Source organism: Lepus europaeus, chromosome 21 (genome assembly GCF_033115175.1).
Source record: "Lepus europaeus isolate LE1 chromosome 21, mLepTim1.pri, whole genome shotgun sequence".
NCBI lineage: Eukaryota > Metazoa > Chordata > Mammalia > Lagomorpha > Leporidae > Lepus > Lepus europaeus.
This window is the reverse complement of record NC_084847.1, coordinates 17526727-17544886: the sequence shown is the minus strand read 5'-3', so window position 1 is coordinate 17544886 and position 18160 is coordinate 17526727. Positions and strand designations below refer to the sequence as shown.

Here is an 18160-nt window from a genome sequence, read left to right as displayed (position 1 = left end):
ATCATATAAGCTAAAACTATGAATTAATGTGACATTAGGTCACATTAAGTGACAGAAGTTTTCATCAATTTGTAAATCAAAGCAGCCCTAACAATCAGCAAGTACATATGAGTAGATTAAAAGGCATCACTTACTGCTTGACTCAGCTTATAAGCTAATAAATAACTGGCTCAATCTCCATTTAAAACCACAGAATACAGATACAATTTAGGCTTTCAATCTTAAGCAGGCAGACCAAGTCGAGTATTAATTATTATCACTACAGGTATATACTGGAGGAACTAGAGTTATATAAAACTTCCACCAGGATAAACATTAACCAAGGTGATAGTTTACATGGCTTAACCAAATTATTTTAACTAATGACTTCAACTTTTACAGATAAGGTGGTCATCGTGTTAGATCTGTGAGGCATTGTCTACCTCACAGAAAAAACACTATCAGAACATGCCTGTGACTACAAATTTCTAGCTTAGGCCATCAAAGATTAGGAATGGAACTGAGCACCCCCTTGACTTGCATCCTCTTAAAGGTAATCTCTGATCTACTTTACCAGAAACCAGGAGGAAGAAGAGGCAAGCTAGGCAGCAAAAGCAATGTACAGTTAGGTGGCAGGCTAATTAACGGCTGCTTTACACAGTGATCTGCCATCAAGGAGACTCACACACTAGTCCACCACAGATGGCACTGGTTTTCGACATGGAAAGCCAGGGCTTCAGATGGATACAGAAGTCAGCTTTTTTTTTTATTTTTATTTTTATTTTTTTTTATTTTTGACAGGCAGAGTGGACAGTGAGAGAGAGAGAGAGAGACAGAGAGAAAGGTCTTCCTTTGCCGTTGGTTCACCCTCTAATGGCCACCGCGGTAGCGCGCTGCGGCCGGCGCACCGCGCTGTTCCGATGGCAGGAGCCAGGTGCTTATCCTGGTCTCCCATGGGGTGCAGAACCCAAACACTTGGGCCATCCTCCACTGCACTCCCTGGCCACAGCAGAGAGCTGGCCTGGAAGAGAAGTCAGCTTTTAAAGAGCCCTGGCAGCTCTGCTAGCCAAGAACTGGGTCATTGGAAATGGAAATGCCCTGAGGGTTGAAAGGCTCCTGGGTCAGAACCACAGACCCTGTTGGCCCCACGCAGAAAAGCCCTTCACTTGGCCCAGCTCCCAAAGTGACCACCGCTGTTGAGGGGATGGCCAAGTAGGGTCAGTAACATTGCAGGCAGAACTGTAAATTTCCTTTTAGAGATGTCACCTACCTTCTGTTCAGGCCAGCTCTCTACCCAGGCCAGCTAGGTAATGGAAGTCAACAGGGTGCCTTCCCTAAGGAGGTTCATATCTCCCTTATGATGTGAAGAGATAAACAGGTCTGGACCTCACACCTGGCCAGGCCTTAAAGCCTACCTGATTATTAACAAGGCCCTCCTGTCAGTTTCTAATCGCCTCTCAACAGGAAAACTTCCTCATGGTTTAGATAGCACCTTTCTTAGGTCTCTAACAACAGATCTGTCCTTTGTTTTAGACCCTGTGTATTTAATCTTTCTCCAGACTTGGAACAATGAAATTCTAGATGGCCATACACAAGAAACCTCAGACGGAGGCCGTTTTTCCAAGCTGGCACTGTGTCTCCCTCAAGAGGCCATCTCCTGCTGGAACCCTGTCTTGACTGCTGGTCCCAATGATGCCCCTTCTCAGCAGGAAGCAGCCAGAGCAGTCATCGCCCAGTTCCCCTAACAGAAGTTAGGGTCCATTCTTCTGGGGGAGGGAATGTGAGTCAGACCGGTTAAGAGGCAGTCAGGTTGGTCTCAGTGGAAATATAGGGTGCAAAAGGCTTTCTTCCCTCAAAAGTTATCTTTAGCAAGGTCAAAAGTGTCTGCCTTACTCCTTGGAAGCTCCAATCTTATCGTGAGAACAGCAAGGGAGTGGTGACTCTACCCTTTTGAGTTCCCAGTTTACCTTAAAACAAATTAAGTATCCCACCCTTCTGATGGCTCTTGTTTTATCATGAGCAAGCCAGACCTGCAAATCAGGACTTTTTTTGTCCCCACCTTGTAACTGAATGTCAAGCTGGTAAGTTCTTTTTCTTCCCCCAAATTGTGTTTAAAAATCCCACTACCACCAGCCCCTTCGGGTTTTCCCTCTCTTGGAGCCCCCCTCCAAGCTACTCCGGCTGGAGGTCTCTGACTAACAAATCTTGCTTTTAAGTACTTAAAAAAATTCAGATTATTCTAAGAAATAGACACTTATAAACACATTAAATAAATCCCAAAACTAATCAACAGCCAGCCAGGGTACGACCTGGCCTGACCACACTTACCGTTCTCCACATAGGGATGAAATGGTAAGACCAGGGCAAGGATGACTCTGCCTCTAGTTGGCTCCAAGACACTTCTGATATCTTTTAACAAAGTCAGAGGTTGGTCACAGCGGTCCAGCAAATTCAAGCAGCTGATGACATCATATTGGAACCCTGTATTCTGCCATTCATTTATACCCAGCACTCTAGAAAATCCAGAAAGAACTAGATTAATAAACCTCCTTCAAACATCTTTAAAAAGAAAAAAGATTTATTTATTTACTTGAGAGGCTGATATACAGACAGAGAGAAGGAAAGACAGAAGGAAAGGCCTTTCTTCAATCTGCTGGTTCACTCCCCAAATGGCCACAATGACTGGAGCTGGGCCAATCTGAAGCCAGGAGCCAGGAACTTCTTCCTGGTCTCCTATGCAAGTACAGGGAGCTGGATTGGAAGTGGAGCGGCCAGGACTCAAAAAGGCACCCACATAGGATGCCAGCACTGCAGGCAGATGCTTAACCTACAGTACCAGCCACAACAAACATCTTTATAAATAACTGAGATGTTGCTCTTTGTCTTCTAAATCAAAGTAAATTCAAAATCTTTGCTTATGGGGCTGATACTGTGATGTAGCAGGTAAAGCTGCCACCTGCAGTGCCAGCATCCCATATGGGCACTGGTTCAAGTACCCTCAATTACCAGCTGCTCCACTTCTAATCTAGCTCCCTTCTATGGCCTGGGAAAGTAGCAGAAGATGGCCAAAGTCCTTGAGCCCATACACCCACATGGAAGACCTAGAAGAAGCTCCTGGCTCCTGCCTTCATATTGGCCCAGCTCTGGCATTGCAGCCATCTGGGGAGTGAACCACTGGATGGAAGACCTCTCTCTCTCACTACCTCTGCTTCTGTAACCCTGCCTTTCAAATAAATAAATAAATCTTACTTATAATTCATATCTGCAGTTAACAAGGCCAAGAGAAAAACAATTCTATTTCTTTAAACTTAGAATTTTACATATTTGCAACTCTCAAAACATACGAAATTTCCTTTACCAGTAAATATGAAGGTAGGATAAAATTTTAAACATCAATTAATGAGAACATAATCATTGGAATTTAATCATAAAATACATCACATGTTCATGTTTTATATTTCTAGGGTTCCTTTTTTTATTTTTTTAATTTATTTTTTATTTTTTGAGAGGCAAAAAGAAACAGAGAAAGATCATCTATCTGCTGATTCACTCTCCAAATGTCCACAACCACTGAGACTGGGCCAGGCTGAAGCTAGGAGCCTGGAACTCAATCCATGTCTCCCACAAAGTGGCAGAGATCCAAATACTCGAGGCATCACTTGCTGCCTCCCAGTGTGTGCAGTAGCAGGAAACTGGGTAGGAAGCCAAAGAGGAAACTGAACTCAGGCCCTCCAATCCGGGATGGTAGGCATTCCAAGCAGCATCTGAACTGTCCACACCTCCTCTCTGATTCTTAAGAATGGGAGTGGATAAAATAATTTCCACTTATAACCCATGACCTTTTGAGTGCATCTCTATTCCCAGGAGAGATGCTTTATGTTATAGAATCTTCATATCTGAATAACCAAAAAGGAAAAGCTAAACCACAGAACATCCTATTAAAACTAAGTGAGGGGCTGGCGCGATGGTGCAGTGGGTTAAAGCCCTGACCCGAGGCATTGGCATTCCATATGGGCAATGGTTCTAGTCCTGGCTGCTTCTCTTCCGATCCAGCTCTCTGCTATGGCCTGGGAAAGCAGTAGAGGATGGCCCAAAGTCCTTGGGCCCCTGTACCCATGTGGGGGACCCGGAAGAAGCTCCTGGCTCCTGTCACAGCTCCAGCCATTGCAGCCAATTGGGGAGTGAACCAGCGAATGGAAAACCTCTTTGTTTCGGCCATTTGGGGAGTGAACCAGAGGATGGAAGATCTTTCTCTCTGTCTATAAATCTACCTCTCAAATAAATAAAATACTAAATAAAATAGCATTTTCCTTAAAGGATGACAAAGCAATAATATTTTGATAATTACTAAATAAAAAACAAAACACCAACAATATAAAGAAAAGTTGATGTTGTGTTTTAAGAACTAGAGCCACAGCCTTAAATTTTACACTAGAGTCTTCTGGCATAAACAATCACATCTGGCAACACAGAGCAAAAATTTAGCCATTTTCTCTTTCAAAACTGCTATCCAAAATCTTTATTAAAAAGCCTGTTTTTCATGGGCTTCATATTGAAGAGAAACAAAAAACAGTTACATCTAAAGAAGAAGCAAAAAAATGTGGAATTAAGCTGTCAATTGCCTAGCCAAGGTGAACTGACAGAACCCTAAACTTAAATAAGATATGACTTCCTCTTTAAAATTTTAAGCCTACTACCTTCAGAGCACATTTTGTTTTATGGACACATGGAACCTGTGGATGGAAGACCTATTTGTCTCTCCCTCTCTCTGTCTGTAACTCTGCATCTCAAATAAATAAATCTTTTAAAAAAAGAAAGAAAGAAAATACTTAGTCTAATGTTTTCTATGTTGTGGACATATATACTGGGTTACATATCATGTTAACTCCAGATATACTGAATGATTAATTCAAACATCTAAAGCTTCACAGAAAATTTCACTTAGGCACAAAGATTAAAAGCAAGAAAAGAGATGCGTGTGTCAATCATTTGAAGACAAGTTTAAAACACCCTCCCTATCCTTAGACCTATTTCAAAGCACTGACTATTTTTTAAGGGTAGAGGGGAGAAGCAGGGGTTCAGACTAAGAATTCAGCATGATTTAAGCCATTATTAAAACAAAAAGGCCAGACTTGTGGCACAGTGAGTTAAGCCACTGCCTGCAACACCAGCATCCCATATTTTAAGTCCCGGCTGTTCCACTTCCAATCCAGCTTCCTGCTAATGTACCTGGGACAGCAGCAGCAGATGGGCTGAGTGCTCAGGCTGCTGCCACTCTCGTGAGAGACCTGGTTGGAATCCCTGGCTCCTGGCTTTGGCCAAGCCCAGCCCTGGCTGTGTTGGCCATTTAGATAGTGTGCCAGCAGATGGAAGACATCTCTCTCTTTCCCTCCCTCCCTCCTATCCTTTCTTTCTCCCCCTATAATAAATAAATCTTAAAAATTCACTCTAAGTTTTGAAATAGTGAATTAAAATTGTTAACGGAAGGAACACATTTCAATTATCCCACATAGACAAACAGACCACAGGGACCTAAGTGAAGCAGATTCCCAGAGCAAAGGCAGGCTTGGGAATCACTTAGTTCAAATTCAGTCCCGTGTTAGTCTCCTCCTATAACAGCTGTTTAACCACTGACAGTGGTGAGGGTTTAGATGGCTGCAGCAGTTAGGAAAGTCAGTCTCCCAAACCTAGAACTTAACCAACTGTGCCTGATTAGATCAGAGCCTGCACTGACTCCTTCCTTCTATGTAAAATCTCAGCCAATATCTGTTTACAGTAATCTTCCTTTCTCCAGACAAAAAATTTTCATGCTTTGAAAATGTTTCAGTCCTGCACCCAAAGCTATGCTGATGTTCTGTCTCTAAGTTAGTCAGTAATAGCAGGAATGTGTGGATAGCAAAGTGATAGCCTCTCTCTTTAAGGCTAAGCCAAGCTTCCAGACTACCACAGAGGACTAGGCTCCAGCTACATAGCCCATATTCTCCACTCAATCAACATAAGAAATGCCCCAACAAATAGAACCCATATTGAAGCACCTGATGATCTTAAAACATTGATATTTTGCACCCATTATCATTGTTGGCTATTATTAAACAAAACAGAAAATAACAAAGATGGTCAAGGATGCAAATAAACCGGAGTCTTTGCATATTGCTGTTGCAGCTGCTATGGAAAAGTTATGGTAATTCCTCATAAAATTAAACACAGACTTACCATGTGACCCAGCAATGCACTTCTGCATATATACCTCAAAGAAGTGAAAGCAGGGACTCAAATAAATAGTTGTACATCCAAATTCATAGCAGCATTATTCATATAACAAAAACAACTCAAGTATTCATCAAAAGACGAATGAGTTAACAAAATATGTGGTACATGCAAATGAAGAAATACTATTCAGCCTCAAAGAAAATTGGAACACATGCAACAACACAGAGGAGACCTGAAGACACAGTGACCAAAGAATATAATCACAAAGGGACCATGTGAGTCCCCTTATTTAGGGCCTAAGGTAGTCACCTTTATAAAGACAGAACGTACAATGGTGGTTGTCAGGGAGAGATCGGGAGGGAAAAACATAATTACTCTTCAATGCATCTAGAGTTTCAGTTTGTGGAGATGAAAAACATTGTGGGGATGGATGCTGGGGATGGCTATATAATAATGTGAATGCACTTACCATATTTAAAAATCATCAAGATGGTAAATATTGGTATGTATATTTTACCACAATTTGAAAACACAAGATTTGAGGATGCCAGATTCTCATCAGGGAACAAATCCCTACATCTGATCTGCCTTTCCCAGGTTATGTCTCAGCTCTTTTACTCCCTGCAGTGTCAAGTCCTTTGTTCCAGAAAAATACTACCATGGAAAGATTATTTCTCTCCAAATTTCTACTTAATTGTGTAAAGAAAGGGTTTTTTCCTTAATTCATAATCATGGGAAATTATTTCTGATCTATATTCTTTTAATAATATACTTTCCAGAAGAAACATATCTGAAGCCAAGCAAAACATCCCAAATCATGTCTAGAAACTCTACCTGTATTTCTTCTTCTGAAGCTGCCATATCATAGTCTCAGAAAGCTCAGTGGCGTAGATTTCTTCAAAATGAGGACTCATGATTTTTGTGACTTCTCCATCTCCAGCACCTAAATCAAGAAGTCTATGGGTTTTCCAGTCTGGATTAATTTTAAGCAGTCTCTGAAACTGATCTGGTGAAAACACAAACATTGAGCCTCTTCCTAGTAACCTGAAAGAAACAGAGGACAAAAATGGAAGGGTATATATATGCAAACTGAGTGCCAACAACCTTTTTAACTTCTTTTTTTTAAGATTTATTTTATTTATTTGAAAGGGAGAGATAGGGGCCAGCGCTGTGGTAGTGGGTTAACACCCTGGCCTGAGTGGGTTAACACCCTGGCCTGAAGCGCCAGCATCCCGTATCAGTGCCGGTTCTAGTCCCAGCTGCTCCACTTCCAATCCAGCTCTCTGCTATGGCCTGGGAAAGCAGTAGAAGATGGCCCAAGTCCTTGGGCTCCTTTCACCTGCATGGGAGACCCAGAAAAAGCTCCTGGCTTTGGATCAGCGCAGCCCTGGCCATTGCAGCCAATTTGGGGATGAACCATTGGATGGAAGACCTCTCTCTCTCTCTCTCTCTGACTCTCCTCTCTCTGTGTAACTCTGACTTTCAAATAAATTAATTAAAGAAAGGAAGGAAGGAAGGAAGGGAGGGAGGGAGGGAGGGAGGGAGGGAGGGATAGACACAAAGAGAGAGAGAGAGAGAGAGATCTTTGATTCACTCTCTAGTTGACCACAACAAGGGTTGGGCCAGGTCAAAGCCAGGAGCTTCTTCCGGTTCTCCCACATGGATGCAGGGGCCCAGAGACTTGGGTCACCTTCCACTGCTTTCCCAGGTGCGTTAGCAGGGAGCTGGATCAGAAGTGGAGGAGCCAGGACTCAAACACGTACCCATATGCGATGCAGGCAACACACCACAATGCCAGCTCCTATCTTTTTAACTTATAAAAGATATATGTTAATAAAAATGTATATGGTTTATGACTAAAAACAAAATTAATAAAATAAGAAAATATCTCCAGATATCACCATTTGTTTTTGCCACTAATATCTAAAAGGCATAGGAAAGGAGGGAAGAAAAAGATGGAAAAGGAAAAGGATGAGAAGGGAAAAGAAAAATTAAAAGATGAATGTGAAGAATTTAAGTCAAAACAGGAAAGAAAGGTGGGGAAAGTAAAACATGTTAAGAGAATGAGATCACTGCATGAAGCAGTAACACTAGGCAGAGAATTCAGAGGGGAAAAAGAACATGGAATCACACAATGGGTGAGGAAAAATAAAACAGCTTCAGGATAATAGATTTTTTATTTGACAGGCAGAGTGGACAGTGAGAGAGAGAGAGACAGAGAGAAAGGTCTTCCTTTTCCGTTGGTTCACCCTCCAATGGCTGCTGCAGCCGGTGCACCGCACTGATCCAAAGCCAGGAGCCAGGTGCTTCTCCTGGTCTCCCATGCGGGTGCAGGGCCCAAGGACTTGGGCCATCCTCCACTGCCTTCCCGGGCCACAGCAGAGAGCTGGACTGGAAGAGGGGCAACCGAGACAGAATCCAGCGCCCCGACCAGGACTAGAACCCGGTGTGCCAGCACCGCAGGCGGAGGATTAGCCTATTGAGCCGCGGCGCTGGCCAGGATAATAGATTTTTAAGATTCAGAAAAAAAAGAAAAGAGTAGTCCTTCTAAGAGCAGTTTCCATTAAAGTAGATTCATCCTTGTGTTACTTTCTATGGTTTTTAAGACTTATTTATTTATTTAAAAGAGTTAGAGGGATAGACAGAAATCTTCCATCCACTGGTGCACTCTTCAAATGGCTGTAACAGCCAGGGCTGGGCCCAGTCAAAGCCAGGAGCTAGGGGCTTCATTCGGATCTGCCGCACGGATGGTAGGGGTCCAAACACTTGAGCTACCCCTTGCTGCTTTTTCCAAACCATTAGCAGGGAGCTAGATCATAACTGGAGCCGCTGGGACATGAACTGGTGCACACATGGGATGCCAGTGTCACAAGTGGCTTTACCTGCTATACCACAATGCTAGCCCCAAACTTTTTATGCTTTACAACTTTCTGGGGCCTATTATTTTTTTTTTTCAAAATTATTTATTTAAGAAGCAGAAAAACAGAGAGAGAGACAAAGACAATGAGATGGAAAGAACTCTCACCTGCTGTTTCACTCCCAGTGCCACAACAGCTGGGAGCCCAGAGCTCCATCTGGGTCTTCCATATGGGCAGCAGGAACACAACCACTTGAGTCATCACCTGCCTCCCCACCGGGTGCCCATTAGCAGGAAGCTGGAGTCAGGAGCAGAGCTAGGACTTGAACCCAGGTACTCCAGCATTCCAAACCACAGCTTAACTGCCAGGCCAAGTGCCTGTCCTTGGTCCGAATGTTTCTAAAAGCCCTAAAATACACTCAAAACCACAGCAATGACTTTGAAAAGACACTAAGGGAATTTAAATGGAAATCAAAGAGACCTGTCAGAAAAGCAGCCATAGCTCAGACTAAGTCTAAGGGGAGCATCACTTTGGGAAACAAAATGCATTCCCTGTTTAGAACTTGTTTTCTAGCTCTCCAACCTTAGCCTGTCTAGGGCAGGGATTCTCAAACTCTGTTTATTTTATTTATTTTTTTTTATTTCATAAATGTGAATTTACAAAGTGCAACTTTTGTATTGTTGTGGCTTCCCTCCCCCCAACCTCCTTCCCTCCCGTGGTCCTCCCCTCTCCCTCTCCCATCCCGCCCTTTATCGAGTTTCATTTTCAATTACCTTCATATACTCAAGATCAACTTAGTATATACTAAGCAAGGGTTTCAACAGGCTGCATTCACACAACCGCACAAGGTATAGGGTATCGTTCCACTAGTAGTGTTTTTAAGTTTCATAGTAAAACACATTAAGGACAGAAATCCTACGTGGGGAGCATGTACCCAGTGACTCCCGTTATTGATTTAACAATTGGCACTCTTATTTATGACACCAGCAATCACCCGAGACTCTTGCTATGAGCTGTCTAGGCTATGGAAGCCCCTTGAGTTCACCGACTCTGAACTTGTTTAGTCAAGGCCGTGTCACAGTGGAGGTTCCTTCCTCCCTTCAGAGAAAGGCGCCTCTCTCCTTGATGGCCTGTTCCTTCTGCTGGGGTCTTGTTCACCAGGATCATTCATTTAGATTGTTTTTTGCCATCATGTTATGGCTTTCCATGCCTGTGAGACTCTCGTGGACCTTTTAGCCAGATCCAAATGTCCCAAGGGTTGATTCTGAGGCAGGAGTGCTGTCAAACCCTGTTTAAGCAGCAGAATTCTTTCTTTAAAAGAAGTAGAATGCAAATCCTGAGAACTGCTGTTGTGGGAATGAGGTCTGAGAAAACGAGCTGCCACCGGCCCATTTCTGTCTCCCTTTGCAGCCTAAGCAGCTGCTGAGGCACTTGCTCCTCAGCCCATGGGAAACAGTTTGAAACCACAGGTCTACAATGTGGCAGAGACATCCGCAGTGCACTCTGCTTCCTAGAAACAACCATGGGCACAGTCTGTTTGCTAACTAGTGGCTGGGACAGGTGTTATCATGCACCTCCAGGCAACATGGTGCTCGCAATGAGAACAGTTTCAGGAAAAAATTTTAAAAAGTGGAGTATACGTAACAGATCCCCCTCCCATTTTCCCATTAAGGCCACAGAAGGATTTAACCAAATTTAATAATCTACTCTACTACCCCAGAGAAATGCTAAAAAACTGGAACAGGAGAAGAAACCAGAGACCACTGAACACATTACCTGTTGCAACTGCCTACCAAAGAAAAGCCCTACTTTATCAAAGACAAGCTGTTATTAATCCTCAATTGCTCATACATTCTAATGGAAAACCAGATCTGAGAAACTAGGCTTAACCAGCTGAAAGAGCTGTCCAAAACAGGATCCAGGACCCAGAGAGGGCAGGAGGCCCAGCTGAGGGCAGCATGCTTCCAATGTCAATGCTGACTTGCCACAGGACTCAAACTCAGTAACAGAGTCATTATCTTGCTTAAACTTTCCTAGCTAAAAAGTAACACATGCTTCAGTCTCCTTGGGAAATGAGGAACCTTGACATGATAATTGTAAAATTCTACAGCTAGAGGCCAACTGGGGTTAGAGCTCATGAGGTCATCTGACTGGGTCTGTATTTCAGGGCACCAGAGGGAAAGAAGACACATTGTCCAGTTTCCAAAGAACATGAGCAACAGGGGCCCCATAAAAAGATTAACACTGCCAAAAAATAAATAAATCAAAATCCTTCAAGCCTAGTGTTTACCAACCAGGACTGATTCTGCCCTCTAGGGGACAATGGAAGGGTGTTGAGTCATTACAATGACTTACGAGTGTCACTGTCATTTACGGGATAAGGCCAGAAAAGTTAGACTTCTGCAATGTGTGGGGCAGTCCATGAAGAAAGCTGCCACCTAAAATACTAAGTGACTTAGCCAACGTGAGGTTTCCTGTAAACACATACCACAGGCAGATGTGGCTCTCCAGTCTCTGTAACTTTAGCATTGAGTAACCATCCCAGGTCCTCCAGCCAGCCTCAGTTCTCTCTAGATGTAGAGTCTACAGAGATGCCTCCTCCTCATAAAATAAACTCTGAAAACAGCTATCAAGTCTCTCCTTACTTGGCTTTCTCCTTTCTGACATAAGGAAGTCTGATATGTACCTTAATTCAAGAAGATACCACAGTAATAATTCTGTAAGAGTAATTTGTAATCATCTACCACTGCCATGCATAGAAAGGATCAAGGGGCTTGAAGTTAAGTTGTTAGCTGAGAACACAGGGCAAGAGGTATAGGGTTTGGGGTTGAGGGTGTAAGTTGGGGGAGGCACTCAAAAGAAAAAAGCACAAGAGTTATAGACAAGGAAAGCCCAAAGGAGTTTGTTTCATTGCCTCTTTGATTAAATTGAAATTCCAGAGCAGGGAGTCCTAACCAGGGTCCACTGGGTAGAGAAAGGGGAAAGTGATTCGAAGTCTGTAATTCTGAAATTATATTCAAAATGGCAAATGTAAATACTTTCTGAAGAGAAACTCCTATTTATCACTGTCAAAAAGGTACAGGACCCCAGAAAGCACAAGGATCTGTGCTACAGTGACTCCTCCGTTTCCAAAGAAATAACAAAGGGTATAGAAGAGAAATTCAGCGTGACCCAATGTCAGGCACAAAGTTTAAGGCTGAGTCACAACAGTTTCCTAAAGTAAACAGCAGCCTCAGGGGTCCAATAAGGTTTTTTAAGCACCAAGCCTCTTGCTCTTCTCTTTGGCTTTCTGGATTCTAGGATATTGGGATGTCTGAAAATTTATGGGGCTGGAGTTGTGATACAGCAGATTAAGCCACCACCTAAAACACCAGCATCACATATGGGCTCCGGTTTGAGCCCCAGACACTCCACTTCAGATCCAGCTCCCTGTTAATTATCCTGGGAAAGCAGTGGATGCTGGCCCAAGCACTTGGGCCCCTGCACCCAAGTGGGAGACACAGATGAAGCACCTGGCTCCTGGCTTTGGCCTGGCCCAGCCCCGGCTGCTATAGCCACTGCAGAGTGAACCATCTCCCTCCCTGCCAAGCCCCTGTAACTCTGCCCTTCAAATAAGTAAATTTAAAAAAGAGAGAGAAAGAAAGAGAGAAAAAAAGAGAGAGAGAAAGACAGAGAGAGAGAGAGAAAGAAAGAAAGATAGATACATAGATTGATTTAGCCGGAGAAGTTTTTATAAGGAACCATTTCAGGAACAATTTGCACAATAAACTTACCAAATTCTGGGGAGCCCAGACATGACATAAAAACAGGTACAAAGGGTGGTGTTATGGTACAGTGGTTAAGTCACTTCCTGCAATGCAAGCAGCCCCTATAAGTACTGATTAGAGTCCTAGCTATTCCACTTCTGATCCAGCTCCCTGCTAAAATGCACCTGAGAAATCAGCAAAGGATGACCCAAGTGTTTGGGCCCCTGCACCCACCTGAGACCCAGATGGGGTTCCATACTCCTGGCTTCAGCCTGGCCCAGCCCCAGCTATTGAGGCCATTTGAGGAGTGAACCAGGGAATGGAAGATCTCCCTCTCTCTCTCTTTCTATCTCTGTAATGCTGTCTTTCAAATAAATAAATAGAAATCTTTAAAAAATTTTTTTTTAAAAGATGCAGAACCTAGAGCCAGCATTGTGGTACAGCTGGTTAAGCCACCACTTACAACACTGGCAACCCATATCAGAGTGCTGGAACTATTCCTCTTCTAATCCAGCTCCTGCTAATGCATCTGGGAAGGCAGAAGATGGCTTAATTACTCAACCCTCCAACCACCCATGTGGGAGACCCGATGAAGTTCCTGGCTCCTGTCTTCAGCTAGGCCCAGACATGGCTGTTGCAGCCATTTGGGGAGAGAACCAGCAGATGGAAGGTCTCTTTCCCCCACCTCTCTCTCTGTGGCTCTGCCTTTCAAATAAATAAATCTTTTTTTTTTATTAAAGATTTATTTTTATCTTTGAAAGACAGAGTTACAGAGAGATGTAGAGACAGAGAGAGATGTCTTCCATCCACTGGTTCACTCCCCAGATGGCCACAATGGCTGGACCTGCGCCGATCTGAAGCCAGGAGACAGGAGCTTCCTCTAGGTCTTCCATGTGGGTGCAGGGATCTAAGGACTTGGGGCATCTTCCACTGCTATCCCAGGCCATAGCAGAAAGCTGGATCAGAAGAGGAGCAGCCAGGACTAGAACTGGCACCCATATGGGATGCCGGTGCTTCAGGCCAGGGAGTTAACTCACTGCACCACAGTGCTGGGCCCCAAATAAATAAATCTTTAAAAAAAAACAAAACAAAAAAACATAAAACCTCAGGACCCACCCCAGACATACTGACTCATAATCTGCATTTTAATAAGATCCTCCAGGTCACTGCTATGTGTCTCAAAGCTTAGAAACACTGTCCTAAATAATTCCCACCACAGAAATACAGACTTGTGAGGCTATTTCTCAAGTGCTATGAATCAATATCAATAAAGACTACAGTCTGGGACCGGTACTGTGGTTTAGTAAGCTAAGCCTCTGCCTGCAGCGCCAGCATCCCATATGGGCCCTGGTTTGTGTCCCGGCTGCTCCTCTTCTGATCCAGCTTTCTGCTGGAAAAGCAGAAGTTGGCCCAAATGCTTGGGCCCCTGTACCCACGTGGGACACCTGGATAAAGCTCCTGGCTCCTGGCTTCTGGCTTTGGATCAGCCCAGCTCCAGCCACTGTGGTCATTTGGGGAGTGAACTACCAGACAGAAGACTTTTCTTTCTGACTCTCCCTCTCTCTGTCCATAACTCTACCTCTCAAGTAAACAAATAAAATCTTAAAAAAAAAAAAAAAAGCTGAAATGTGTGTTTAAAAAAAAAAAAAAACTACAGTCTGAATGCAGACTGGGCTCTCAGTTCTTTGCTGAGATGCCCAGCTGTCCTGTCCTGTCAGGAGTATTCTCTTCATTAGGCTTCTTTAACGTGCTAACTGCTAATAAAAATAAAAAGCATAAACTGCAGCAGGCTGGGACAGAGCCACACTGCCAAGGATTTTGAAGTGTTGCAGCTGAGGTGGTCAATATGTTCAATATGTTGAACAAGGTGATTTTTTTTCATGTCTCCTTTTTTAAACCCAAGGATAAAAAAAAAAATGTACAAGATTCACTTACCCATTGATAGAAGTTCTAGACATAAACAGGCTAAAAACAGATGACACGAAAGAATGATATAATTGGATAAATAGCCAGCCCGATTTCTCAATGCTGTTGTTTAAGAAGATCTGTGTTCCTTGATCAAGATAACTCTGAACAAAGACAGCCTGAAGTGATTCACATAATTTCTCTCTGTTGCACACATACCACTAGGAGAAAAAAAAAGAAAAGAAAAAAAATTTTAAACACACAACTAAAATGTCACCTAAGAAATCCAAAAATGAAAAATAAAACACAAATCAAATCAATGGTTTCCAAATATAATCTCATGGTACTCTGAGGTTAATCATTTTCTCTTATATAACCTTTAAAGTATAAAAATACATCTTCAGACACAACCTCTCATTTAATTCTCATAACCCTCAAGGCTGGTAGAAGGAGTGAGGGAAGGGTGAAGCAGCTTTCAAGTCATGCGGCTTAGCAGGTGGCAGAACCAGACCACCAGCCCAGGCACTGACCTCTGACTGGATGCTTTGCTTGGGTCACAATACCCCTTGGATCTAGAAAAGCTATTGCCTCTCCTTCACTGAGATTCAACATCAGAAGGCAAATTATTAACCCTGTTTTTAGATAAGAAAATAATCAGCCATCCAATCTGTTAAACTTAAAATCACAAAAAGAAAAAAATCAATGGCAGAGAAGGAGCAAAATTTAACACCCCCGGTGACCAGATTATGGTGCCTTTCTTCTTGAAGGCTGTATAGAAGACATCTTTAGGAACCCTGAAGTATGCTTAACAAGTCATACAACATTCTTACCTGGGCAAAATCTGCTCAAGAAAGATTAAGAAGTTACTTAAGGTCATACTGCAATGAGGATCAAAGTAATTACATGCTAAGAACCCAATTCCCAGAAATAGTCCCTAAAGAGAACATAGTTTTTAAAACAAAATTCAAGAACTTCAACTGTAGATGAAATTTAATCTTCCACAATAAATGTCTTCCACTTCCACTTCGAGTTGATGTACTAGAGAAGTAGGGAAGTAGACTGCACATCAGTTTTAGGGTCAGTCCCACAATCAAATCCTGGCTTTGCCCCTCCTATGTGCTCAGACAAGGTTCAATAAAACCCCTAAGCCTGTATTCATTCATTTGTTGAGAACTCTATAGTGATGATAATAACACTGAGACACCTTTAATATGGCCTGATAAACAAGACTAAGCCCACTAAGAACAGTGTTGCATCTGCAGAGTACATCAGCTACTATTAATCCATTATCTGCTATGAAACAACCAATATTTCCCAATAGGGAGTTTGCTGGCCAAAACCAACTTCCTTCTTCTGACAGATATCAGCAGTAGGTGTCCCGTAACTGCTTGCACAATTGGTGAACCAAGTTTATACCCATCCTCACCTTGCTAAATGTTGGACAAAATCTTGGGCAACATTCCCAACACTAACATTAAAAGGAACCAGTTATAAACCAACACAAACAAGCACACAGGCACATTACATTTCAATGATTAATCATTTTACAGCCGGCACCGCGGCTCACTGGGCTAATCCTCCGCCTTGCAGTGCTGGCACACTGGGTTCTAGTCCCGGTCGGGGCACCGATCCTGTCCCGGTTGCCCCTCTTCCAGGCCAGCTCTCTGCTGTGGCCAGGGAGTGCAGTGGAGGATGGCCCAAGTCCTTGGGCCCTGCACCCTATGGGAGACCAGGAGAAGCACCTGGCTCCTGCCATCGGATCTGCACGGTGCGCCAGCTGCAGCGCACCTACCGCGGCGGCCATTGGAGGGTGAACCAACGGCAAAAGGAAGACCTTTCTCTCTGTCTCTCTCTCACTGTCCACTCTGCCTGTCAAAAATAAAAAATAAAAAATAAATTAAAAAATCATTTTACAAACTCTGTACCCTATCCTGGATAAATGAAACCTTTCCAGTTGTTGATTTATTTGTGCTAATTTGCCTGATTGTTAGCAAAACTGGACAAACAAGATTATATTAAACTAAGAAGCTTCTGCACAGCAAAAGAAACAACGAACAGAGTGAACAAACAACTAACAAAATGGGAGAAAACATTTGCAACAAAATATTAATACCCAGAATATATAAGGAATTCAAAAAATTCATCAATGAAATAACCAACCAAATTGTGAAAGAGGCAAAAGATCTGAAGAGACATAGCTCAAAAAAATACAAACGGGGGCCGGTGCTGTGGCACAGCAGGATAACACCCTGGCCTGAAGTGCCGGCATCCCATATGGGCATCGGTTCGAGACCCAGCTGCTCCACTTATGATCCAGCTCTCTGCTATGGCCTAGGAAAGTAGTAGAAGACAGCCCAAGTCCTTGGGCCCCTGCACCCACGCAGGAGACCCAGAAGAAGCTCCTGGCTCCTGGCTTCAGATCGGGGCAGCTCCAGCCATTGCAGCCAACTGGGGAGTAAACCATAAGATGGAAGACCTCCCTCTCCCTCCCTCCCTCTCTCTCTCTCTCTCTCTCTCTCTCTGTAACTCTTTCAAATAAATAAATCTTTTTTTAAAAAAGAAAAAACAAATACAAATGGCCAACAAATATATGGAAAAATACTCAATATCACTAGCCAATGAGTTAAAATGGCTATTATCAAAAGGATATAAAATGACAAGTGCTGATGGAGAAAGAGAAACTCATACACGGGGGTCCGGGGTATGTAAATCAGTACAGCCACTATGGAAAACAGTATAGAGAGTCCTTAACACACTAGAAATAGAACTGCCATATGATATAGCAATCCCACTACTGGGTATATACCCAAAAGCAATGAAATCATTGTATCAAACAGATACCTGCATCGCCATGTGTATTATAGCACTATTCATAATAGCCAACAAAGGGAATCAACCAAGGAGTCCATCAACAAATAAATGGGTAAAGAAAATGTGGTGCGTATGTGTGTGTGTGTGTCTGTGTGTATACATAGTGTATAGACTGTGTGTATACTTACACACAATTGAACATTATTCCATCATTTTTTTTTTGAAAAGTGAAATCCTGTCATCTGCAGTAAAATGAATGGAACTGAAGGACATTCTTACGTGAAATAAACCAGATACAGAAAGACAAGTGCCACATGTTCTCCTGCATATGTAGAAGCTTTAAAAAAGCCAATTTGGGGGCCAGCTCTGTGGCTTAGTGAGTAAAAGCTGTCACCTACAGTGTTGGCATCCCATATGGGCACCAGTTAGAGACCCGGCTGCTCCTCTTCCAATCCAGCTCTCTGTTACAGCTTGGAAAAGTAGTAGAAGATGGCCTAAGTCCTTGGGCCTCTGCACCCACGTGGGAGACCTGGAGGAAGCTCCTGGCTCCTGGCTTTGGATTGGTGCAGCTCCAGCCGTTGCGACCAATTGGGGAGTGAATCAGAGGATTGAAGCCCCCTCTCTCTCTCTCTGCCTCTCTGTGTAACTCTG

The 18160-nt window shown here is 43.2% G+C and overlaps 1 protein-coding gene across 4 annotated transcripts in view; it reads right to left on the bottom strand.

Moving 5' to 3' along the window:
- Positions 1 to 18160, bottom strand: part of METTL9 (methyltransferase 9, His-X-His N1(pi)-histidine) — a 52844-nt gene that overhangs the window by 20561 nt on the left and 14123 nt on the right. For all 4 annotated transcript variants that reach the window (XM_062180737.1, XM_062180738.1, XM_062180736.1 and 1 more), the window contains exons 2-4: positions 14729 to 14919; positions 7024 to 7233; positions 2308 to 2492 (exon numbers count right to left, since the gene is read on the bottom strand). In XM_062180737.1, coding sequence (XP_062036721.1) covers positions 2308 to 2492; positions 7024 to 7233; positions 14729 to 14919 — 586 coding nt within the window. The remainder of the gene's footprint in view (positions 1 to 2307; positions 2493 to 7023; positions 7234 to 14728; positions 14920 to 18160) is intronic.